Below are 26,565 nucleotides of genomic sequence, written 5' to 3' on the forward strand. Positions count from 1 at the left end.
TATTTATTACTACAAAAATTAAACAAAATATTCCATTACACATATTTAAACCTAAAATTTGTAGGAGCCTTGGTCAGAGTCACAACAAGAAAGGCTGGAGCTTCAAAGGGCGCGAGTTTTGGAAGTTAATAGGCATTTAGCTGCACTCACGGACAGCTGGGAACGTGGAGGACTTCCAATGCACATGAATTTAGCTGTTAATTATTGCCCTCAACCACAAGATCTTACAACGCGTCTTAAACAACAGAACCACCTTCTCACAGAGGTAAGAAATTATGATACGATTAAAATTGTTTACTTACTAAATTATTATATATAATTTTAAATCAAAACACTCTATTATATAACTATAAAATATCTATATTATGTTTACAGGAGGTGAGTAAGAAGAGTGAAAGGATATCAATATTGGAAAGGGAAAAGGCAAGTTTAATAAGGGAACTGTTACAAACAAGAGTTCCAAATAGAAATAGTCAAGAAGAAGCTGTATTCTGAGAGATGATAAGAAAAACAAACATACATTTAAATAATTATATATTTATATTTAAAGTGATTGAAAAGTGAAATAACAAACTTATAAAATGTTACCTAAACATTCAGAAACAATTCTCATTGAGTATAATTGTAATATATATATATAATAGAAATATATGTATTTTTGATAATCAATTATGTCTATTTAATAAGGAAATTAAGTTACAATTTGCATTTGGTCCAGGGCCATAAGATTATTTATTTTTGTTAATAACTAAATAAATATATTATTTATCTTTTTGAGTTTCTATTTCTTTCCAGTTTATTCCATCATGCTTCACCTGACTTTCCACAAATGGAGCTAACCATGTTAAATACCATCTTTCTCCAAAAACCACTTTTATATTGTCCATCAATCCTAGGTCATAAATCTTCACTTTCATTTTTTTCTCAGGCGTTATGTATCCTTTACATAATATATGTATATGATAATATGACAAAAATCCAGTAAATGCACTTCCAACTATTATTATTAATACCAGAAACATAAAGAATTGATTCCAAGTAAACTCCACAAAAACCATAGCCAAAGGAAAAATTAAACATATTACTGATTTTATTGATGATATATCTATCATATTATATATGAAACATATATTGTAAGGAGTTGCATAGATGGTAGCAATAAACATATAAATCAAAAATATTATGAAATATCTTGAATTATTATGGCCAACACAACAGCCAGAGAAAATGCAGTGATGATCCCTCTTTAAAATGCATGTATTGCATATTGGACAATGCCAAGATCTTGGTGGTGCAATACATTCACACACAGAACAGAACCTCCAATTTCCCAACATATCTGTTGGTAGGATTAATCCCTGAATACTTGTGTCTATCAATATTATAGCCATGAAATTTGTCACAACATTAAACAATATGAATGTACCCAGTATAAAATGGAAACAATACCAAAAACTCATTATTGAGTAAAATACTGGTAACACAACAAATAGTTCAAACCAATACACAATGGGGATTATTATCCATAGGAAGGTGGTCACTGCCCAATCTTGAGGAACTTTAGGCCAGAAATTCTTCTTTAATCTCATATTTCACTTTAAATGAACTTGTTTGATTTTAAGTCAATACTGTTTCTATGCCAACTAGTACTAAATATATAAAATATATATTAAAGGCTAGCACATATACATTAATACCACTGGGATGTGGTATATAATAACATGAATATGCAATGAACCTATTATTTTTAAGGTTATAAACCTTAACTATGTTTACTTTTTTAAATTTGATATTTCATTTTCCGACAAAAGAGGTCACCACCTTCGACCTTCAATGTCCAATTTCCCAATTTGGTCTTCGTATTTGCAATTTATTGCTAGAGGTTATTATTACAAACATTGGAGTTGGTGCATCAAATGTGACGATTTTCTAACCGAAGGTCAGAGTTTGTGCTGAAGTCAATTGTATATTTGGTAGACTACACGCCACTCTCTATGAACAAAATCTTTCAATGTTTAGGCATGTTTGAGGCTGGCAAATTTTTGTTAGTTCGACACAGGCTAAATGGATTACGGGAGACGAAATCCTCCTATAAGAAGAATGTTTTGGCTATTTTAGGATGTGCCAAACAAGATGCAAGAATTCGACTATTTGGCAGAAAACAATTATAGAGAATATAGCCAATTATAAATGTTCTTTTTATGGAGCTGAACTATTTAATAAATAAATCTCATCATTGAAATTCTAATGTTTTAGTGAATTTCCGGAATGATTCCCAGTGTGCTTTAAATTTTAACTAGACTTAAATCGTAATAGATCGATTTTGGAGATGGTTAAATGGAAAAAAATAGTATAATATCAAAATTTATTGGTTATGCTGTTCTTGAAGAAATATATTTAAATCTCTTGTGTCATTTTCATTCAATAGAAAATAAATATAAACAAATTATATAATTATAATAATATTATAATTGAAATTTAAAAATTGAAAAATGAAATTCCCAGGTGGATTCCGCTTAATTTGTCCCGATTAAAAAAACTAGTACTACATAATAGAAAATGATATAAATTCTGGAACAATAAATATGTATCAAGCGTGGTCCATCAATGGATGCGGCTCAAGCACAGTTTTGTTTCCGTTCATTAGGACTTGTCCCTAATAAGCGGTTGTCTCGATTAACCTATGTCCCAATTAAGCGGAATAAAAAACAAAAGTTATTAAAAACCAATTATTTATAATATTTTTTAACTCTACGTTAGGCAACAGATGAAACATGTACAATTTGTTTTTCAAAAAATATGGTAGCTATATGCACTTTATCCCACTATAGACTACTACCGCCCACTTAGATCGTTACACCCGAAAATATATTCCCACCTTCGGAACCATTTCGGTAGTATAATACCAAACATGATAACAGTATAATATTGTATGCAATAATAGCCAATTAGTTGTGGTTTTATTTTGAATATTATTGGTATTTTCACGCATATTTCTGCTATATTATATTTCACATATATCTCGGAGTCTTAACAGAAAGATTAATCGATAAATTTGAATCTCTGTTCGCGCATGATTCACCTGTTGCGAGATGCAGAGGATGTTGTGCTGTAGCACCAGCTCCACTTTCATTTGATATCCATTGAAAGACGACGCCTTAGTCCTACAGAAATAACGTTTTTCGTATTTTTGTGAAAGTAAATGGAAATTCTGCTTAAATTAACAATAATAAACGGAAGATTTAAGATATTTTTGAAAGATATTACGAGTGGATTGAATTGTTAATAATTAATAACAAAAAAGCCTAATATAAATGCATCAAGGGAATTTATTGGGTTGTAATTGGGCGAGAGGTGGAGTCGCCGGGTCCGGAGTGGTTAGGCGAGCTCACCCTGCATCTGGGGCCCAATGGAATGTGCAAGTTGTTCGTGGAAAAGTAAATGGCAAGTGTCTCTGGAATGCCTGTAAGGCGTTAAGCGTCGGCCTTCTACTTATGATCCTTGGTGGTGCTATGGCAACTATAGGTAATGTTGTTGTTACAATAATTTCCACGTAATTTCATTTTGTTATTTTATTTCTAGGCTATTACGCCGACCATTTGTCGATTGCACAAGAGATTCGAGGTAACCATACGATTAAAATAAAAAACGAATCTAGGGGATTCCATTTGAATAATTTATCGTATGCTGGTCCTATCGTCATGGGAGTTGGAGGTAAAATTTCTATACTTTCATAATAATAATTTTTTGGCCAAATATAAAGAAACATAAATCCAAAATATATATAAGTTACTAAATACTTCTATCCAATGATCATCTACCATACATTTTTGGCCAGATTTTCAAGTAATAATTATATAATTTCTATTAATTTTATTTGTTATATAAACAATAACATTATTAACTCCCATAAATGAATCATTCATAATCTAGTATATTTTAATAGAAATAATGTAATATTTTGCAAATAATATCAGTGAAATGATCCTAAATGACAGTATGATAAAAATGAAAAGGTATTTATAAATCAAATTACAGCCAAATTAATTACAAATGGGCTAATGAAAGATCCGGTCCGAACGCACCCACATCAATATTAGTAATAATAGCATTTATTTTAACAAATCATACTACATTATCAAAAAAACATAATTTTGAGAAGTTCATTTATATGGATAGGAGAGGAATGTTCAAAGAGCGGGAACATTTACTTCCACAATGGCGGTGTTCACAAGTATGTTTATTTAGCTTAACAACAGATAAGTAACGATACACAGAGAGAGAGAGGCAGGATACAAAAGGGTACTTACAAGACACAATAACGAGAACCTTACTGGCTAACGCGGCGCGACACAAGAGAACGATTACACTTGACTTAGAATTAATTTTTATTTAGTTGTTTGTATACATACATTTGGATAGGTTATAAGGGGGGTGGCGTATATGAAAGCTTTCAGCTCATCTAGGCAGAAGGATTACAGATATCTGGCCGCTTATATACCCTAAGCGGGTATCATCCTTATCTGCCCTTCCAGGTATACCCGCTACGGGCTGGAGTAGGGCGTACCGAACCGAGTTAGTACGTCACGTCATATTCGGGCTGAAGCAGCGCCACATTAATATAACAAGAAAAAAAAAGCAAATATAAATACACATACATATATCAGTAAGTAAATATTTCTCGTATACATTTTATGTAATTCTTGATATTGAGGATTATAGCATCGTCAAAAGAATGAAAAAAAAAACAAAGACATGGGAATGGGGAAACTACTGCTCATTAACAACATCATCAATTTGGCTTCACCGCACAATTTGGCTACACAACCACTTTCCAGCGCCATACACAACCTAATCACGTACATTATACACTCTATAATTGTCCGTCACTACTATGGTCATTACCTCCACATTACGCATTCGACATAGTTTGTCGCAGCTGACTCATTCATAAACTAATAAAAATTTCCCATCACCTATAAAATTATCTACTGCAGCTTCCATAGTGATCGGAATTTGTTTTTCAACAGTGCGATCCTCTCTCCTATCTTTTTCAAAATATATTGCACAGACAGGAGGGGGCTCCCTAATAATAACACAACTCATTTACACTATCAAAAAGTACTAACAATGATACCGAAACCTTGGGTCTTGAATGAGAAGATGACCTAATCCCTTCAAGTCTCAACTCCTTGACATCCACCATCGACTACCACAGGGGGTCGGCAATCAGCTGCTCCAAAGTGGAGCGAGGTTGATCACTCCGAAAGGTTGCTGCAGCTTGACCTAACTCATACCCTCTTATGATTTTAATATAAAATCGAAAATAAAGAAACCGCTCACCTCGGCTCCAGTTTTCCCGCAACCTGAACTTATGTCACTTAATCAATCACATTCCTTCAACAACCAAACTTTGCCTTCATCTTATGACAGACCTGTGATACATTCGTTCCTTAGAAACCGTTTCTACTCAAACTAAGTGTTCATCTGATTAAGTACCCTCACATACCCTCGAAATATCACCAATTCGAAAGAAAATCAAACGAAAAGTCCACCTTTACTACAAAAAATTTATGTTACTACATCGACATAATTAATAGAACTTCCTCCTAGGATCACCATATTCAGTAGCATGAAAAAAAACGCGGAGGATTTTTTTTATCAAGCAAAAAAAAAAAGATGCGTTAGTTTCTCAAACTTTTTCGTTTTGCGACGCCCTTAATATATCAGAATATTTCCGCGGCATCCCAAGTCAAAACATTCAGAGCAAACTTTAAGTCAGTATTAACGTGTTTCCGCATATATGAACTTTTGAAAACAACTAAAAGAAGATATCAATCCATTTGAAAGTGACACAATCGATATTACAATTGCAAGAATAATTGCTTACTTATATTCCAATACAATAATAATTTATTGCAACAAATTATAATATATACTCAAAAAAATAAATCAATAACATAATATAACAAGAAAATAATAAACAAATTGATCTGCTACAATGGGCTATTGATGTTCTAATACAGCGGTTGCCAAAGTGGTGGTCCGCGGACCACTAGTGGTCCGCGAGAAAATTTCGCTCGTCCGCAGAAAAATGTGGAATATACTTACTCATCATGTTAAGTTATCCTATTAGTGGTCCGCGGGAAATTATGAATTAACTGGTTCGTGAGGTCAAAAAGTTTGGCGACCGCTGTTCTAATACATTTAGCATTAATTTATATTTCGTAAATTGTGAATAATCAATTTTTTGGGCATATTTAATTGGAACAGCATTAATATATAGTAATATAATTCTTGTATTTTTTGTTTTTAGGATTTATAGTCGTGGCTGCATGTGTTATGACATTTGAAGCTAGAGATTCTGCTGGAAAAGTGGTACCCGCACGTCTGAAAACTGGTAAGATATTCAACTTTTTTGTTTACATTTTTTTACAAAATTTAAATGAATGATTTTATACCATATATTACACAAATATATAATGTAAATGCTTCAAAATACAAGATAATATATATATTTATTAGAAAATTTACAAAAAATCATATTCTATAGGCGCAATTTTCAGTTACATTTTATTTTTCAAATTATAAAATATGTCCAATATTCTTGTTTAAAATAATATTACGTTTATTTCATATGTTTTTTTTTATAATTATAACTAGAGAATTCTCTTCTCGTAACAAAATTGATTGTTTTTGATGTTAAATATTTTGAAAGAGTTAGTTAGTTTATATAAACATTATGACTGCAGTTAAAATATTGGAAGAACCGATGTCATTTGGATTAAATATGAAATAAATTTGAAATTGAAAAATGCGTTTAGAATAAAATATATAGGATGTAATTCGAACGTTGTACATATTGTTATTTCGTATGGTATGAAATTTAGTTCAAAGCGGAAACAGAAGACAGAAATCAGATGAAAAAAAAATGAAAATGTATGTTGTGTGTCCGGATACAGGAAGTGGAATACAGTGTACAGTACACAGGCAGGGCGAACAACACTCAACTCTTGGATCACTCAGAACACAGGTCGGGGTGCTATCGGGAGTTGCTCCGATTCCAATTAAAATTTCCGCCGACAGACACGCCGTTACACAATCATTCATGCAGTTTTCCAAAGGCCTTGTTATCGAAGGCTGGAAACAAAACGATTTGCTAAAGGTCTCGCAGGTTAGTTGTGTATTTTGTGTACATTGATAACCAAGATAGTTATTGAATATAATCGTCGCACACACGTTTTCCAACAGCGACCAATAGGAAAACGCAAAGCGAAAACAAAAAGAAAACACAAATAAAAATAAAACGCTGTATTGATTATTTAAATTTCAGGCCAGTAGCCGGGAGAGAGGGAGTGAGGCTCATACTAAATATCCTACAACTCTGAATTTATCTATCACTTAATTTATTATGTCTGCGTGTAATTTGCTCAGAAAGGTTACAATTCTATAATTATAGTCGTCTACATATCATTTTCGCACTTCTCCTTACTAATCATTTAATACAAATAATATATGCATTAGTTTAATAAAAAAACAATATTCAGAAAATCTGGATTCATCATATCCAAATGTATTTTCAATTAGTTGATGCAACACTTTGCTCAACCTGTTTGAACTTGAAAGATGTAATCGATCGTTATGTTATCACGCAAGGTGTTGGTCACGTGGCTCAATCCACCTGACGTAACTGTGACGTATATAAAATCTCATCTAAGTTCATATATACATTATAAGATTATACAAGTTTCTTGTTAGACTATAACGCAATATTTATTAAATCGACAATTTATCAGTGTCATAATCTGTATATTTATTAAATAAATATATTTGTCAATGATAAATTGTAAATGAGGAAATAATGATCAGTCATAGGTAAAATTATAAAGTAAGTTAAAAGACAATTTTGTTTATGACCAAATGGAAATAGAAGTTGACCGTATGTGCATTCCCACGTCTCCTTGTAATTAGCAATACAATACAATATTAACTCAACTTCATTGGACAAATAAGTTTTTTTTTATGTCGTGTAATTTTATTTACAATCTGTTCATCAATGTGAACATTGAGTAAATTTAAGATCGCGGTTGACATTAGGTACGTAATCTTTCCCGGTGGATAGTTACCATTATGATGATTTTTTTTAACCTCGTTCATTTGACTGTCCATCTGTGATGAACGATGACCCTATTACTGCAGGCACCGAGAGAGCTCACAAAGGGCCTGCCTTCCCCTGGATTTGAACTTGTGACCACTGGCACGTGGGTAGGGCGACTTAACCATTCGGCTATTAGTCGCCCTTGACAAATAAGATGCCAAAAATAATAATAATTAAATAAATATAGTTATTGTTTTATAATTTAAAAAACAGAAAGATGTAACTGGAAAATTTTAACTGACTTTTTAGTTAACTCATAATCCAGTAAAAATAATGAAGATATTTAATTAAAAAAATGTGTGTATACTCAATTCGTATTTTGTTTTTCTACAGTCGCAACTGGCTACTCAAAAGTATAATTATTTTTCGGGCCAACATATATTCTATCGTACGATGATTTTGTGCAAATTTTAGAACGATTATCATAGAATCCTGTTTAGTATCATAATTTTCCACTAGCCAACCTATAGGGCTCGGAACATAATATTATTCATAGATATTTATTAACCCATGTTGGGGCTATCGCACAGGATCTATATTTATATATGTTTCCACTTCTTCAGTTTCTTTAATTTAAGGAACCATATAACATAACGTAAATACGAAGATGTATACAACGTAGATTATATTTTCTCCAGAGACCAACGATGTATTATGTATTTTATTTCATCATAGTAGTAGTACCTCATATCAATCCACTTTGGCGAAAGTGATACAATGTTATATAATGCTTAGGAGTTTTCGGTATTCTACAGATTGCTTAGTCAATGTATAGAACACTTTGATGTTGAATTATATATGGCATTGAAGTATTTTTCGTTTTGCAGAATTCTATTAGTAAAAGCCCATCTGCGCCGGACCTCATAGATCCACACATAAACGAGAAAAAATCGCCACCGCCGCACCCACATAGGGAACGTAGAAAGGCTTATCGGGGCCACAGGATAATCGGAACTGGGTGCAACGTCTTGAACCCAAGTCTCTTACACAGGCATGCCCTTTCCGTGGATGAAACTACTCATACTTACCGGTAATTTATATTAAATATATTATATATATAACATTTTATGTAATGTTTGATAGTTTAAGCCATGAATCGCTGCAAGGGACTGGAAGTCAATGCTCGATGGCTCTAGACTTGCATCTGGAATGTCCAGTAACTTTAAGAATTCGAGACCGTAGAAGAAATCCATTAATGCGACAGGGCCGGGTAGATGAAGATGAAAAACATCTTGTCGAAGCTCATCGATCTACTTCACCGAGATTACAAAAGCAACACTACAAAACGGGTATATAATTTTTTTTAATAACAAAATTAAATTTTGGGCGATGGCGGAGAATTCGACAACGAAACATCTTTCAGGGACTTATCCAATATGGTGTGTTTGGTGGGTGCCGTTAAAACTTTATCAATTATGCCAAAACTTTGGGCCTCCGTCGGGTTCATGAACTTGTCTCGTTCCATACTCCTCTCGACGACTTCCATCGACATACCCGTGTGCTTTACATAAAGTTCATTTATTTGACGCTTTAATTTAATAATTTCTTCGGCTTGAATTAAAATATCAGTTGCTTGGCCCTGAGCACCTCCAGATGGCTGATGGATCATAATACGAGAATTCGGCAACGCATGTCTCATACCTAAAATAAATTGGAAAAGTATGCGAAAAACCATCAACATTGTTAGATGATTGTTTTCATTTCATGTTTAATATGATATAAGCATAATAAAGTTACCTTTGGTGCCACAAGCAAGTAAGAGAGATCCCATACTGGAGGCTTGCCCGACACACCAAGTGGCGACCGGAGGCTGTATGAATTGAATCGTATCATAAATAGCTAGACCGGCAGTAACAACGCCTCCAGGCGAGTTGATGTACATGTGGATAGGTTTGTGACTTGATTCGGATTGTAGGAACAGCAGTTGAGCTATCACAATTGCACTCACAGTATCATTAACGGGGCCCATTAAGCAGACTATACGTCCTTTGAGAAGACGAGAATAAATATCGTATGATCTCTCACCTCTTCCCGTCTGCTCAATTACAATAGGGACAAAGCTTAACTTTTCTTTTCTAGTGCAACGGATTTCAAGCAACTTGAATAATTTAGAAACACCTATCTTTTTGACCAACATATTTTTTTTGGGACTCTTAAAAATGATTATGTCAATAGTACTATGACATTTTTAATGACTTTTCACTTTTGTGTTTTGCATGTATGTCAAGTCACGTCCACTTCCCCAACGTTCTGTCCGGATCGTAGAAGTTCGAATACATCTGATTGCACACACAGGGCAAGAACCAAGAAGAGAGAATGCCCACATTCCAGAGGACGACTCGAACGAGCCATTAGTTCAGATTCCCGTTTGATCGGGACTAGATGTTTCCATCATACGCCGCGACAAAATTCGACGGAGGTGCCGGGAGTGTCCAGCTCAGACACCGATATTGCCCATACGAAACTAAAATACTTTTTGACTACAAATAAATAAATCGTCTGCAGATAGCAAATATGATACAAATTCTAAAAATATGTTAATACTAGTACTATTACTTCTGTAATTAATAACTTTATTCACATAAAAACAATTGAAAATGTCAACTGTAAAATAAAATTTAATTCTGAATTTGATATACAGGGTAAGCAGTTTCAATATTAATAATTTTGAATTGTAATAAAAGCTATACGTTCCATATTAATATTTTTGATATTAATTTTCAAATGGGTATTTGTTTTTTTTTAATTAAAAATATTGGCGCGATCTTAAATATTTCATTATAGCAGCCTACCTATTAGAAATAAAATTGAAAACTTTGCTAAGCATTTGTTATTTATTTCATGACAAAATCTATTGATATTAAAATAAACAAAATTTTTATCACAGCCGTTAACTTAAGAAAATTAATAATTCAAAATTATATAGAAATATTTCAAACATCTCAACAGTAATATAAAGGTAGCATATTATTATTTTATTTGATTTAAATGACTACTACCATCATCAGACAAAAGGAGTATATTATTTACAAAATATTACAAAATATTTACAAAATATGATTGATTTAAATAAAAAAATATAATCTTGCGCTGTGTAGTTTCTTCTTAGTTAAGTAGGCATTAATAAATCGAAAGTTTTGTTAGTTTTGTAAGGTTTTAGAGCAACCAGACATTTAAGTTTAATAACTCTTACTCCCCTTCCATTCTCATTAGCAATAACATCATTTAGTTTGTATGGGCAAAAATACCTAAGTAAATAGTTATAAATAATTTGCATTATTACATAATTATTTTGGTAACAATTGCAATAAATAATAATATTATTAAAAATATGTTAAGAATTTATTTAGGAAATAAATATTAATAACTAATAACACAATGAAAACTTCTCTTTAATGATTGTAAAGAATTTATTTAGCTTGACTTATATTCGCTTGATTATATAATTATCTCGTATGTAATATACTATATACCTGGCCTAAAATGAATAAAACCATTGTCAAATTTATTAAGTTGTAGAGCAGAGAATTATTGTTTGAATTATGTAACCGAACAAAGAGAACTAGAAAAGCATAATTGACGTAGGTCTCCTATATTCACACACACATACACTATGAACGTTATTGTACAAGGTGAAATATTTTTTATATACCATATATAAGGCTGTACAGGTGTTTATTATTGGCTTGCGTGTTCGCATTGGGGGTTGAGAATAGGTCATTTTGGTGAAGAGCGTGGCCGATGGTCAGTTGGCTTAACGCTGCTGTTGAGGTAAGAGCGGCGTGGCGATGGGGTGCGCAAGCAGCAATCCACTTGTCGAGGGTGGAAAGAACATCGTGGATAACGTCAAAGAGACGAAGGACAATGCGGTCGCGGTTGGTGAAAAGGCTATGCAAGGTATTTTTAAACTTAATATATTAATTAGCGTAGAGATATAACAATTAGTAAAATTACGTAAATGTAATTTCACTAAAAATATACATATTTATTACTGTAAACAACAGTCCATAAAATAAAATGAAATATTGATTATAATATTCAATCATAACAGCGGCGGCGTGTTAATTCAAATTAGTTTTATTTTTAGTTGTAATCATCTCAACACGGGCACGTGTTTTAACTTTGATTTTTCAATCGATTCACTTATCGGACATCTCGTATATTATTATGTTTTATATGGATACATTTGATGCAGAAAATATGAAGAAATTAATTATTTCTAATATAGGAACATTTGGCAGGTGACTAGGTTGGACCACCATCGTATAATAATGTTGTTTATCAATCGAGCACTTTGTTAGTGAGCAGTTATTGCTTTTTACTATAATAGTAGCTGTTTCGTGCTTTATTAAACATTGAAGAAAATATTTAAAATGCATTCAATTTTACAAAAGATACAACAATATCTCGCATAGTCCGGATTTACTATAATCTAGTTTGAAAGTTTTAAAACAAAATAAATTTTAATTGAGCAAAATAATTGTAAATTCTAAAAAAATAGATCACTAAATTATGTTTTATTCAGAAATTATCGTTTTTTCTTACAGTGAAGTCTGTGCAGTTTACTTTTAAGATTAGTTCCGTACTATGCGAGGTATCGTTGTAATTTATTAAATTTGTTATGAAAATGAAGAAAAAAAAATATTAAAGAAAGCATATCAATCAAGTCGAGAGTTTAATTAATTATGATATCAATTTTATGAACATTAAAATCTATTTTAATACTAAAAAATATCGATTATACCATAATTACCCATATATATTAATAATTCCACTATTTTTCTTTCATCTCTTAATAAAAAAATAATAAGACTATATATTTAGAACATAAGTTTTTGATCAAGCCTTAAAAACAAGCGAGTATATTGACTTGCTGACTACCTATATACAATTTCAAGTGAAACTGAATTATTCAGCAGGAATTGGAAGCATCACAATTCCAATAGTAATCAATTATGTAAGTGCTCGTAAAAACTAATTTCAAAATATAAGACCAGATGAATTGTGCACGATTAAAAATAAAATTGAAGTAGAAATTAATTCCATTTATCAACGCAGATCTCTTAACTGCATTTTCTTTTTAAGTGCTCCTCATAAATTGCATTTAAATATTTAAATGAGAAAGTGATTTTAATGTGTTTTCGCAACATCGGTTCTTTCTTCGTAGCGTTTTCTTTATTTTCCACGATTATACACAGATCTGTATCTAAAATTTAACCTTTATACACCCTGCGACTTCGCCATTAATTAATGATTAAAATGACCTTTAAACGAAGAAAAGGAATTTACTTTATTCACGATTATATTCTTCAGGGACAGGTTACTAATTGTGTGCAGTGAAAGAAATTCTAATCGTTTTTCTTTAGTCGCGTGCTTAAGCTAGAAGTATTTATCTAAAAATAGATTAATATTTAATTAAATAAAATCATTAACTGTTTGTTTAATTGGAAGTGTGTTGTATAAATGTCGATGACACAGGAAATATCGATGACGATTATCTTCAGGTTGAATAGGGCATATACAATCATTCGCGTGGTAAACTTGAGCTCACGCCACGATTAAAACAATTAGATTTTTAAACCTAATATTTGATTTTATCTAACTAAACGATCTACGGTCTTATATTTTTTTGGTTTATAGGTCAAATTTATTAGACGGAGATAAGTATTTCTGGCAACTTTACACGCAATTCCGTACAGTGCTCTTTACTACATGATTATTTATCACGTTGACCAATACTGGCAAATTGTTATTATTTGGTAGTAGTAGAGGAAGTAAAATATGAATATTTATGAAATGTTTCTATTTTTGGTCTAAATTTAAGAATTATTACATATTTTCAAATATATTCACATTTCTTTAATTACTCTTCCATTTGAATATAGCCTGTGTTGATAATAACTGTTGTTTTATTTATAAGCAAAATAATACAGAGATAGAGATAACTTATATACGAAAAATATTAAGAATTAAACAATTTAATCTATTAAAACTCTAATTTGAAGAGTTTAACGAGTTTAGATGTTTAATAGTTTTAGAGCATTTCATTCACAATCATGATCGTTGCAAATTAAATTTTACTATTATATATTCCGAGATAACTTTTAATAGTAAGTTTAACAAATATACAATTAAATAAAACTACATATGCTTGTATTATAAATGCTCGTGTTGAGATAGACTTTGCTTCAAAAGCCCTGAAAGAGCTATTGCACATCAAGGACAAACTTTAATAATCTCTTGAAAACTGCTTGTACAAGAAACTCCTAATGATGTGTATTGTACAAGCATCATTTATGAATACAAAATATATATTTCTACAATTATTTTATTTCATATATAATGAATAAATGCAAAATGAGTTTTCTTGTGATTTATATTCTTGTACAGTTTTATTGTATAAGAAAATATCGATTAAACACATAATGGACTCGCTTTTCCTGACCTCTTTCCATAAGCGGAGTGAAATATACTCGCTCTAACATGAAAAACAAAATATTAAATAATATACATTAATTGGTTAAGCCTTCAATTAATTATACTAATCATTAAGTTTTCTTATTTTAATGTTATTAGTTAATTCATGTAACATTTTAGTAAATTATTTTTTCAGATGCCGGTGAAGTTGTAAATTCTGGAATGGATCATGTGAAGCATGCTGTTGAATCTGGCCTAAATACAGCACAAAACAGTATAGGAACCTTCGTGAATTCCATTGAGAATACCATAAGCACGACTAAGTCGAGTGCAACAAATGCGGCAGAAAATATAGCGAATAAAACTACGGAATCATTAGAAGAAGCAATATCGGATGCAAAAACAGTTTTAGTTGGAGATGATGATATTCACAAAGATTTGGATACATTGTCGACGACGGCTACTATTGATAAACTCGAGGACGATACGAAACATGAATTTGGGGAATCCGTGGAGCAGGTGAAAACTGGTGTCACCGAAACATTACACGTAGAAGATATTGAGCAAACGACAGATGACACAATGGTGAATACTGAGACGAAAGAAGAGGTTGTGTCACCGCCCGCCAAGGAAGCGAAGCCGGAGGAGTAAGTGTGTGTCTCATGTGAGTCTATCATAAAAAAGAAACAAGTTAAATTTGAATCTAATAATTAATATAAAGGGCAAGTAGCTGTGCACAAGCTACAGAAAAACACGAATTAAATGTTTATGAAAAAGTATGTTTACGTGTAAGCTTTTAATTCGTAGGATTTTCACAACGAATGCCATTTTCATTATTTCTTAGAGTAAATTTTATAACGTAATAGAAAACAAATTGTGTTAAATTTAATAATTGCTTTTGCATATTTTATAATAATAGTTCTTGCTATATTTGATGCTCGTGAAAAATTCATTAATATTACTTGGAAGATTGTAACGGTATTACATTATCTGTTAATAATTTATGTATGAATTGCATTATGACGCATGAAAAAATATTGCTGTTTCAAAGAAATTTTAAATATTATTATAATTGTACTATGTAACTACATACACATGTATATTTCCAAGATTTATTAATTCTCACGTATAAATATAATTTCCATTGTTATTTATTTATAGATCATCGATTTGAAAAATCTATAAAATGAAACATAAAAAAGCTATATGAAAAATTAAAAACCTCATGAACTCTATTGAAAAGGTTCGAGGTTAACCATACTGTGCCCAGCAAATTTAATAATAATTACTGTATCGTTACTTAATAATAATAACTTTATTATCTTAAAATAATCATTCACGTTCCATTTTTTATTTGTTCAAAAAATAAGTTTTAGTTTAGCTTTTTTTTATATAACATAGAACATTTAATTCATAAAATTAAAATATGTTTTACAGGGAGCCCCCAATAACACCTTGGGAAGCTGCAGCGGATGAAATAGTTAAGCTAAGTCGACTGACATCAACAGAATTCACTATGCAAATTGACGATAGTGACTCAGATGCCACGGCAACGGACGTATCCATTATACACAATTACGACAAAGAAAACGCTGGAGACATTCTGTTATGTGACACACTTTCTATCAAGTCATACAAAAGTGAAATATAATATTAAAATTAAATTATAGTGTTCGTAATGTATGTGCACACTTTTTAATATATTCTAGTACTAAAATGTTGACTTTTATTTGTTAACTTTATTGTAGAGAATCGTGTCTACTTTCATTTATAGTCTTTTATTTTCTTTTTGATATTCGTATGCATGTACATATGTTTACATTATATAAAAATTGTTATTAATACACACTGACAACAGATATTTATATTATTATATAGGAATAAGTTTTACTATTGATTATTATTGATATATACATTTTTTTACCTCACTTTATTCATTAGTTGCATTAATTATTTAATTAAAATAGTATATATTACGTGGAAAACAAACAAAACTCACATTTTATAAATGTACATATATAAATAGAAAAAAATACTATTTGATGTAATGATTGATTGTGCGTTTTGTCACTGCGCTTTGTATTACTACTAAAGATTTGTATTTTTAAATATTTTTGCACACAATGTATTTATTAAATGAATAAGCAAGATGAATAAAATATTTTATTATATTATGTAACTTATTGTAGATTCTCATTATTTAATGTAGTGTAATGTAGCTTTTTTTGTTGTTCCTTCCACTTTAAAAATATATATAGAAAAATACAACAAATTCGACAACTTATTTTTAATTTCTAAAAAATAACAAGGATGAATCTTGATAGTCCATATCATTCGATGTGCATTCAGTTGTCTAAAAATTTGTTGGGTCTAGAAATTTAGGAATTTGACCCTTCAAAGAGTTAAAATAGTGATTTTATATAACTACTGGGTATAATAATGAGAAAATAAATCCGAAATTAAAATTTATAAAATTATTTAGTATAATCAGTAAAATTTATTCTAAAATAACGATGTGCTAATTTAGTGAGACTTCCGTTAAATAACTTATCTATTAGCACTTCAATTGCGTTACTTAATGCTATTCTCATACAAGAGTCGATTTGGAGTCGATTAAGTTTTGATATTGACCATTGTGAAAATTTCCTTTTCGCACATACATGTGTAAGCAAAAGGCAATAAATATTGTATGACGATGATGAACAGGTACGGATATTCCTTTGGAATATGTATCCAAAATTGTATCAACTTTTTTTCTTGAAAATTGAATTAAAACTTATGTCAATTCAAGCAGTGTTTATAAAATTACTGAAGAATGTAAAATAACATGACTTTACTTTTCCAAAGTAGATAAAACTTTAGCAGTCATTTGGAAAATTGCTCACTGTGACTAATATTTTCGCCTCCCTTTAGACTAGTCCGCGACTCCCTAGTGTAGCGCGCCTCACAGTTTCTACACACACCAAAATAATATATAAGGTTCTAGAACATATTTTTTTTATTATTTATATTTTCCTTATGTGTATGCCCCTCAGCCTCGGTTCTTTCGGTACGCTCCTTGGAACCGGTATTTTGAGCGGGCTTGTTGGTTTACCATGTTCTATGTCTTCGTTCCGCGACCACGCATCCAACTCATCATTTTTGTTTTGAACTTCTTCATGTCATTTTCTCTTCTTACTTCCTCCGGAACCATGTTGTATTGTGCAACGCCCTGCACCAGCAAACTCCTGTTCATTATGTTAGTTGCATTTTGTTCCATTCTTTTATTTCTTCTAGCTCTCGTATTATGATCGTGTGTGTCACAGCCGAAAGACAGGCCTATCCGGGTCTTAATATGTTTTTTTACTATTTTGTGTATCAGAATGTTTGTCTGTGCCTCTATCAGTGTCCCCACATCCAGTATCTGCGTGTCACGGCTATTTTAAATGTTGTCTTGTTAATGCTTTTAAGTTTTCTTTTGTTGTGTTTCCCCACACTGCCATCTTACACTTGTCCGGGAGAAATTTGTTTATTTTTTTCACACATCCAATTGTCGTAGCATTTTTTTTGTATGCCTATGTGGTCGTCCCAACCCAGTTTGTTGTTCAATAGTATTCCCAAGTATCTCTCTTGTTCTACTTTTTTTATGCTGATATTGTTTATAGTGATGCTTAGTCATGTAGAGTGTTTTAGTCTCGTTTATTGTTAATAGATTGTCATCGTACCATGTCTGTAGTTTAATAATGTCGTTGATGCTGTTCTGCAACGCCGTTTCCTCCCTGTGTCCGTACAGAATACATGTGTCGTCCGCATACATGTATATACTTCCCTCTAACTCAATGTCGGCTATGTCGTTAGTATACATATTATATAACGTAGGAGCAAGGACTCCCCCTGGGGACCCCATATTTGCAGCACATTCCAGAGCTCTCTGTACTCATCATCTGGACTCGCTGAGCCCTACGTGTAAGGTAAGACTCAAACAGCGCTGCCTCCCGACCAATCACTCTCAAACTCCTCATTTTTTGGTCCCTCTGTGGACCGTGTCAAAAGCTTTTTTTAGGTCTACAAACACCGCAACAGCACTCATATGGCTGTCCAGAATTCTTCTAATCTCCGTAGTCAAGTCCAGCAGCATCGCAACCGTACTCGACCTTTCCTGGAATCCGTACTGCCGACGATTAGTCAAGTTGTTGTTATTCATATAATCGTTTAATCTTCTGTGGATTACTTTTTCCACTATTTTGGCAAACACTGATGTTATCGCAATCGGCCTGTAGTTCTCCGGTCTATCTTTTTCGTTATTTTTAAAAATTGGTGTTATTGTAGCTTTTTTTAGTACGTCCGGTACGCTTCCGGAACTCAGAATTTGATTTGTTAAGTCTACTAATTTGTGCGTTATTTCCTGTTTTAGATATTTAATTGTTGAAGTATTTATCCCATCACTGCCCGGCGCACAATCCATCCCTCAATGACTCTATTATCTAATTTATTTCTTTTTCAGTAGTTTTGTCCATTTTTACTTGTTTATTTGTTATGTTTGTGTCTTTATTCCCAGTTCTATCTATGACTTTTTTTTGCGAGCTCCTCTCCAATCTAGCAGAAGTATTTGTTTAGCTGGTTAGCGATCTCCTGTCCGCTTGTAAGCATGTCATCTTCAGATCTCAGTTTCGATATTTCCTGCGAACCTTTCACTTTTCCCCCTAGCATCCTATTTATTTCTTGCCCTGTTTTCCTTACTTTTCCTTTTTTCTCCTGTTCTCCATTCTATGGTCAGAGAAAGGCACCTCCTCTATTTTTCTTATCATTCCGTTTTGGTTTGTTAATACGTGGTGTGGCTCAGATTGGAGTTCCAGCGTGTGTAGTACTTATTGTCTATTTTGTTAGCTATGTTCTTTTATAGTGTTATTATAGTCCCTTGTTATCTTGTTTGTTTTATCCAGTAGATTAATATTTAGATCTTGTTTCTAAAAACTATAAATGTCCACGTAAGAATGTAATAGGTGTAATCATCCGTTCTTGAAGTGCAATCGATTTAAAACTTTATAACAGTAATTCCATATAATCATAATTAAAAGTAGTTGATCATGCAACTAGAAATAGGCAGTAACTTAGGTAACCGAGAGATTTTCGTTTTCAATTGTTATTCGTTTCAAACATTATTTTTGGATTGTTTAAAATATATATTTTTATTTAGTAACTTTAAATAAAAATATTAGCGTTTATTGATACATATATACAAATTATGATTGAAGTTTAGTATTCGATATAGATTTGGTTATCCACTTGATGTTGGCATTTATTAATAATATACCAAGCTTTATTTTATATTAAATCAAATAATTTGAATTTTATGTGGTTGTAAAGACTACTATTCAAAAATAAAACAGAATATTTAGTGCAGTTGAAAAAATAATTGCATATAATCACTCTTTTATTAGTAATTGTTATACATGCTTCATATATCTAAGTTTCTTCTACAGATTAAAATAATAAACTGTGAATATCATATCAGGAAAAAAAAACCTTATGCCATTGTCCTAGTTGACTAAATTAAACAGTGATGGAATGCAAATACATATATACAAACAAATTGTATGAGAAAAATAGGAAGAAATTGCACTACACTAAACACTATGACCATTATTAGTTGAATTATAAATATACGTGACAAATTAAAGTAACTGTAATATTTAATTAAATAATATATATATATAATGTTTACGTTTGCAGAATGTGATTGTATATATTTTATTCATGTTATTTTACAGGGCAGTTAAGTAATTATAGCTTTTGATTTTAACGAGGTTCAATTACAGTTTCCTTACAAATTTTGACATTCCTGATTAAAACATATTATAATCACTTAAATGTAAAAACTATCCATCTCTGAATTTCAACTAACTCTTTCTTACTGCACTATTATTAAAATAATGCAGAATATAAGAATTTTACTTTGGTAGATGAGCTTCAATGAATTTCTTAACGTCGTTCAACTCTTCCTCGGAAGAGGTGTGCATCAAACCGCCATATGTTCTGAACTCTGGAGATTTCAACATAGTTTTAAGGATGGAAGCGGTCATTTGGCCCCATTTATATGGAACAACAGGATCGCAATCACCGTGACATTGCAAAACCTAAAAATACCAATCGTAAATTATTCATGATATATGTTTTCATATTGAAACGTACTTGTAACTCGTTAGATGTCTTCATCTCCTTTGGAAAACTTTTATGCAGTGGTAACCAGCAAGAGAGGGAAACCACTCCAGCCAACTTTTGAGGATAGATGAAGGCAGAATACAAGGCAAGTGCACCACCCTGAGAAAAACCACCCAATAAGATGTTGCTTGCAGGAATGCCAGCTTTCACTTCATCATCAATCATTGTGTGGATTTGTTTTGCAGCCTTTTTAATTCCTGTTAATTCAGATGTTATCATAGAGATATTGGGATTTATTTTTATAAACTTACCTTCATCATCTTCTGGGCCACCAATATCAAGAGTTTTAAGATCAAACCAGCTAGGCATACGAAAACCTGCATTCAATGTCACTGGCATTGTTGGGGCAGTTGGACAAATCACTTTTACATGAGATGGTCGGATAGCAGTCATGGCACTTGCCCATCCTTGGCTATTTAAAAATAATTAATTAATAAGAATATTAAAAAAAAAACAATCAATAATATTTTTTATAGATACTTCTAATGAAAAACTTTAAGTTTCTTACATACGAACATAGAGAAAATTGCTATTTTTAAATAGTTAGTTTATAAAAGCCAATTAATTTATATTTTAAATGCAAACTGCATAATTTTAAGAACAGACATAGTGGTTTTATGGCAGGTGAAATAATCAATAAGTAGCCTCATTTGATGTTAGATTGTACACATTATTTTCTTACCCTGTATCACCCAATCCATGCAAGAAAATAAGCTAAAATTTAAAGAATATATTTATTATTAAACAGAATTTCATTAATATGATCTTGAATTCAGAAAAAAATATTACTTACGGTAGCCGTGTGTTTCGCACTGGCAGCAATAACAACAGGAGACGCCATTTCTCAAATAACAAAACAACTCGGGAAATTGAAAATACCAGAAGAAATCAAATGTCCCTCAAAGCTGTAAGAAAGCAAATAAAAATACACTTTCCTTATAAACACGAGATTTCTTTAACACTAAAAATTTTGACGTTAATACCATAACAGCTTATGTCAGAAAGAACCTCAATAGGTTTTCAATGCTCCGTTGCCACATGTCTACCATGGATTAGCAGATTATGTTGTTCTCTTGAAACAGAAGAAATTCTCTTCTTGTTTACGCTAGCCAATTATTATATAATATATATTGTAGTTTTAATGATACGCTGACTATTTCTTCTTAGTAAAGTCCAACTCTTAAATGGAATTTATGTGGAATAGTCTCTTATTTAGAAATTTGGCAACGGCGCGATTTATTTGACAAGTGAAGCTTGAAGGTTTGCCTATGTTGTATAACATTTTTGGATGTTGGTTTGATTGAGTTTTGGGAGTTCCTTGTAAATATATTAATTTAAAAAAATAGTTTTTCATTTTTATTTATTTTTTTTGTAAATTTATTAACCATTGATTGCTGGACGGCTGTCAGTACATTCCTAAAATAAAATTGTTAGTTTCAACGTTGAAAAGTGACTGTGGGGTATGTACGTCCTATTTTTGTTTTCTTGGAAAGCGTCCAATGTCCAAAAGAATTGTTTAAAATAATATGATTAAATTATGTCATTGGCTACTGGAGTTTACTGGATTTTCGTTAAATGTTACACTGTTAGTTTCTAAACGATCTGATAACCTATTAACATTATTGAACTATTTATCTTGCCACTGACTTGTGTGTATATTTTATATATATATATAGCATTTAATCACATAACATTTTGGCTCAAGTTAGCATAGTATCAGATCCCTATAATCAGTTTATGGGGCGACAGTGTACAGACTAGTCGTCGCAACACATCTCGCTCTTTGCAAAAATTTTCAAATTTGGAAATAGTTAATATTTCAACGTAATTGTCACATATTTTTGGATTTTTTTTAGAGGAAGTAAAATGTCCACAATGCGTCTGCTATCAACCAATCTTATCTGTCGCCGTGGGCTGAAAGTGCGCGGTTCGATAATCGCGTCGCTAGGATGGGAAAAATCAGCTGTCCACTGTACAACAACCACTGCTTCAACAGTCTCGACAAGAGCGATGGCTACGGAACCGCAGAAATGTCTTACCATGGACGATCTGAATCCCAACATCAAGGTGATGGAATATGCTGTTAGAGGTCCATTGGTCACCAGAGCCGGTGATATCGAGAAGGAACTGCAGAAGGTAAGTTATCGATTTTACTGTTTCCACATATTACGTGAATACTATATTAAGATATGTATATAGGAATGCGTGCCAAAAACAAAAAGTTACGAAGCTTCTAATAGAAAAAATAATGTTTTTTCTTAATAGAATCAAAACTAAAAAAAAAACAAAATTTTTGTTTGTCAAAACCTTGCATTTTAACTTTCTTTGAACGACAAATACATGAAAATAATACTGAAAGTCATTTTACTATAATTTTTAAAGGCTAAAAATTGTTATTAAACTGTAAGCGGCGATTGTGGTGGCACGAAGAGTGATTAAACATAACCGGAGATGCGTCATTTATCCATTAAACCATCGCGAGAACTTCTATAATAAAACAATTTTCTGTATTACATACTGTATATTACGCCAAATATACAACGATTTGCCACGTTTAGTGAATTAGTATGGTCTATTAAGACTAAAAATAACTAATTTTGTATGTAAGAAATCCCAATGTTTGCAGAAATTTAAACAAATCTGGGACATCATTTAACCTTGGAAACGAAAGTATGTTTCTGTTCAAAAGAAGGCAGTTAAGAGAATTAGTTTATTTTTCAAGATATTTATATAGGTCTTAATTGTTTATAATAAAATAAAACAATTATTACAGTTAATCATTTTAAATGACATTTGTTTATGACTGAAGTAAATTAAACTAATCTTGCAATTGTGCAATGCTCTTAAGGAGTTCATTAACATTTAAGTGTGTTAATGACACATATATTTCGACCAGAGTGTGGAAAATTACATAATTATATATTTTTATTTAATTCTGTTTTAGATTTAATATTTTTCGTAATTATATCAAGTTTTCTATTGAATTTAAACTGTTACATACTAAAAATGTTCATCAATGTCTGGTAAATAACAACTGTATTAAAAGATCAATAAATAAAATAAAAAATGAGGCTAGCTATCATGCGATACGACACGGCAGAGCAATTTTGTTGCTCGCTGTGTTGTAGTGGGCTTCTTGTTATTAATTTTCCTATTATTAAATTATGTTACTTATTAGATTTTTGAAAGTAGTCGATCTATGTCACCCGGAATTTAAAAAATAACAAAGTTGGTATTATGTGTGAAAAAATAATTTACATTTGAACAAAATGAATTGTTGACAGAGTAATGTGAAGGTTTGTGTGTTTGTAATGCGCAATTAAAATTATCTGAATTAAATAAGCATACATGAATAAAAAGTGCATTACATACGCAGAAAGTATTCCTGTTCCTATTCTAAGATTTTGTTAACTAAACTTATTGTAAAAAAATCTATATAAATTTAAATAACACATTATTTAATGTATTAACTGGGTCATGATTATTAATGAAACTGTGATTACTATGAGGTCATTATGATGAAGTATATGTGTACTTATAATTTCAATATGGTAATAGATAAAAGTTCTTATGAATTACGTTAAAAACTTTGTGGGTATCCGTGTTTGAGTCGTACAAATTGAATATCTTATCATTAAACAATTATAAATAATCAGTTGTGCACTCTAAAAATAGATTAAACGCAATCGCGACACTAAAACAATTTATATAAGCGATTTATAAAATATTAACAATTTGAAATTGAATTGCTTTCGCAATTGTTAACTAAATTAATGTATACAATTTACATATTGATGAAATTCAGCAATAGTCGATAAATAGTAATTAATATTATAAATAACATTAATCATTATCAATGTTTTATTAATCACTATTGAGATTGTGCTTATTTTGCTGAATGCTTTATGATAAACTTGAATAATCTCCGTGCATATTCCGATTAATAAACATTGCATCTGAATATTTAACAGTTGTAAATTAAAAAAAAAACTTGCTGCATAATAGTATTTTATTTTATAAGAAGTTTTGTATAATTAACAGATTTAAAATAACAAAAAAAACTGGTTATTTCAAAACAAGTATTTATCAACTAAAAATATAACTTTCTGTTGCTACGCTATATCATTAATTGTATATTTCGTCAAAATAATTAATATTTTTATCTTTTTAGGGTGTTAAAAAACCTTTCAATGAAGTTATCAAAGCAAACATTGGAGATTGTCACGCTATGGGACAGGTCCCAATCACATTTATTCGTGAGATCTTGGCTTTGGTGACGTTACCAAAATTATTAGATGATCCTCGATTCAACGAAGATTGCAAGAAACGCGCCCGAATTATTCTGGAAGGATGCAGGGGTGGATCTGTCGGATCTTACACCGATTCGCCTGGTATTGAAATAATTAGAAAACACGTTGCTGAATACATCACGAAAAGGGATGGCGGTATCCCATGCGATTTCCAAAATGTTATTATTAGTGCAGGTATATCCATATTAGATTCATCGTAAATGCAAAATCTATAGCAGTATTGATTTAAGGTGCTAGCGATGCAATTAAGAATATTTTAAAATTATTAATTTGTGATAAGAATGGAAAGAAACCGGGTGTAATGATTCCAATCCCCCAATACCCATTGTATTCTGCTTCTCTGGCGGAATTCAATATGGAACAAGTTGGATATTATTTAGATGAATCTAGGGGATGGGGACTCGACAGTGCCGAACTTCAAGTAGGTTTATATTGTTTATAATATGTATGAGCAATTTTATATTTAATTAATTTTTCAGAGATCATATGATGAAAGCAAAAAGACGTGCAATACACGTGCGTTGGTGGTAATTAACCCTGGAAACCCGACTGGACAAGTGCTATCAAAAGAAAATATCCAAGAAATCATCAAGTTCGCACACAAGAATAAGCTTTTCATTCTCGCAGATGAGGTTTACCAAGACAACGTTTACGCTCAAGGATCCAAATTCCATTCCTTCAAAAAAGTAGATCATTTCATAATAGAGTATAAAGAAATATTTATTCAAATTTAATTTTAGGTATTGATTGAAATGGGAGAACCCTACAGCAAAATGGAATTGGCTAGTTTCATGTCTTGCTCTAAAGGTTACATGGGAGAGTGCGGTCTTCGCGGAGGATACGCTGAAGTAATTAACATGTGCCCACAAGTTAAAGCCATGTACATGAAGGCTATTAGTGCTATGCTTTGTCCAACCGTATTGGGTCAGGCTACATTAGATTGCGTCGTAAACCCACCGCAAAAAGGCGAACCTAGCTACGAAACCTTTATGAAAGAAAAGGCGGCAGTTCTTGACTCTCTGAAGGTAATAACTAAAGAAAATTGTTGATGTCATCTAATAAATAATTTTGTTATTAGGTAAGAGCTAAGATGGTCGAAGATACATTCAATTCCATGGAAGGATTCAGCTGTAATCCAGTACAAGGAGCGATGTATGCTTTCCCCCAGTTCAAACTCCCGCCGAAGGCGATCGAGGCTGCAAAGAAAGCCAACCAGGCACCAGATGTGTTCTTTGCATTTAACTTGTTGGAAAGCACTGGAATCTGTATCGTTCCAGGCTCTGGTTTCGGACAACAACCTGGTACATACCACTTCCGTACCACAATTTTGCCACAGCCCGAGAAGCTTAAGGAGATGTTGCAGAAGTTCGGCGACTTCCACAAATCATTTTTGCAAAAATACAAATAAATATTAAGTATTAAATGAACATGATGATATTACGGTTTAGGTCACGATTATATTTTTTTTTGTCACTCAAA

General features: G+C 31.7%; 6 protein-coding genes and 1 pseudogene across 8 annotated transcripts in view; 4 read left to right on the forward strand and 3 right to left on the reverse strand.

The window, feature by feature from the left end:
• LOC108560409 (suppressor APC domain-containing protein 2) overlaps positions 1-566 on the forward strand; it is a 1,679-nt gene extending 1,113 nt beyond the window's left edge. The window contains exons 2-3 of the mRNA XM_017917936.1: positions 65-265; positions 376-566. Coding sequence (XP_017773425.1) covers positions 65-265; positions 376-495 — 321 coding nt within the window. The 3' untranslated portion in view covers positions 496-566. The remainder of the gene's footprint in view (positions 1-64; positions 266-375) is intronic.
• Positions 567-662: 96 nt separating this feature from the next.
• On the reverse strand, positions 663-1,756 carry LOC108560411 (probable palmitoyltransferase ZDHHC24). Its single transcript, XM_017917940.1, has one exon. The coding sequence runs from the start codon at positions 1,587-1,589 to the stop codon at positions 762-764; it is 828 nt and encodes a 275-aa protein (XP_017773429.1). The 5' UTR covers positions 1,590-1,756; the 3' UTR covers positions 663-761.
• Positions 1,757-3,151: 1,395 nt separating this feature from the next.
• Positions 3,152-10,669, forward strand: LOC108560403. 2 transcript variants are annotated; one of them, XM_017917929.1, is made up of 7 exons: positions 3,152-3,525; positions 3,583-3,714; positions 6,317-6,400; positions 6,963-7,174; positions 8,986-9,188; positions 9,242-9,447; positions 10,387-10,669. In XM_017917929.1, exons 1-7 carry the CDS (start codon positions 3,315-3,317, stop codon positions 10,650-10,652), a joined length of 1,314 nt encoding a protein of 437 aa, XP_017773418.1. In that variant the 5' UTR covers positions 3,152-3,314; the 3' UTR covers positions 10,653-10,669. The 2 variants fall into 2 exon arrangements, with proteins under 2 accessions (XP_017773418.1, XP_017773420.1); XM_017917931.1 differs by having other exon boundaries at positions 9,248-9,447.
• Positions 9,706-10,380, reverse strand: LOC108560404 (annotated as a pseudogene).
• A 1,218-nt stretch (positions 10,670-11,887) lies between the features above and the next one.
• LOC108560405 lies at positions 11,888-16,259 on the forward strand. Its single transcript, XM_017917932.1, has 3 exons — positions 11,888-12,055; positions 14,772-15,239; positions 16,013-16,259. Exons 1-2 carry the CDS (start codon positions 11,947-11,949, stop codon positions 15,224-15,226), a joined length of 564 nt encoding a protein of 187 aa, XP_017773421.1. The 5' UTR covers positions 11,888-11,946; the 3' UTR covers positions 15,227-15,239; positions 16,013-16,259.
• Positions 16,260-20,269: 4,010 nt separating this feature from the next.
• On the reverse strand, positions 20,270-21,797 carry LOC108560402 (acyl-protein thioesterase 1). Its single transcript, XM_017917928.1, has 5 exons — positions 21,570-21,797; positions 21,459-21,490; positions 21,028-21,188; positions 20,747-20,973; positions 20,270-20,691 (listed from the first exon to the last, which is right to left on the reverse strand). Exons 1-5 carry the CDS (start codon positions 21,615-21,617, stop codon positions 20,506-20,508), a joined length of 654 nt encoding a protein of 217 aa, XP_017773417.1. The 5' UTR covers positions 21,618-21,797; the 3' UTR covers positions 20,270-20,505.
• Positions 21,798-22,131: 334 nt separating this feature from the next.
• LOC108560415 (alanine aminotransferase 1) lies at positions 22,132-26,565 on the forward strand. Of its 2 annotated transcripts, none has more exons than XM_017917946.1 (7): positions 22,132-22,236; positions 22,633-22,912; positions 24,948-25,260; positions 25,317-25,507; positions 25,566-25,772; positions 25,827-26,111; positions 26,165-26,563. In XM_017917946.1, exons 2-7 carry the CDS (start codon positions 22,643-22,645, stop codon positions 26,492-26,494), a joined length of 1,596 nt encoding a protein of 531 aa, XP_017773435.1. In that variant the 5' UTR covers positions 22,132-22,236; positions 22,633-22,642; the 3' UTR covers positions 26,495-26,563. The 2 variants fall into 2 exon arrangements, with proteins under 2 accessions (XP_017773435.1, XP_017773433.1); XM_017917944.1 differs by lacking the exon at positions 22,132-22,236 and adding an exon at positions 22,288-22,361 and having other exon boundaries at positions 26,165-26,565.

The sequence above is a fragment of the Nicrophorus vespilloides genome, unplaced genomic scaffold (assembly GCF_001412225.1).
Source record: "Nicrophorus vespilloides isolate i.1.1-1 unplaced genomic scaffold, Nicve_v1.0, whole genome shotgun sequence".
NCBI classification, from domain to species: domain Eukaryota; kingdom Metazoa; phylum Arthropoda; class Insecta; order Coleoptera; family Silphidae; genus Nicrophorus; species Nicrophorus vespilloides.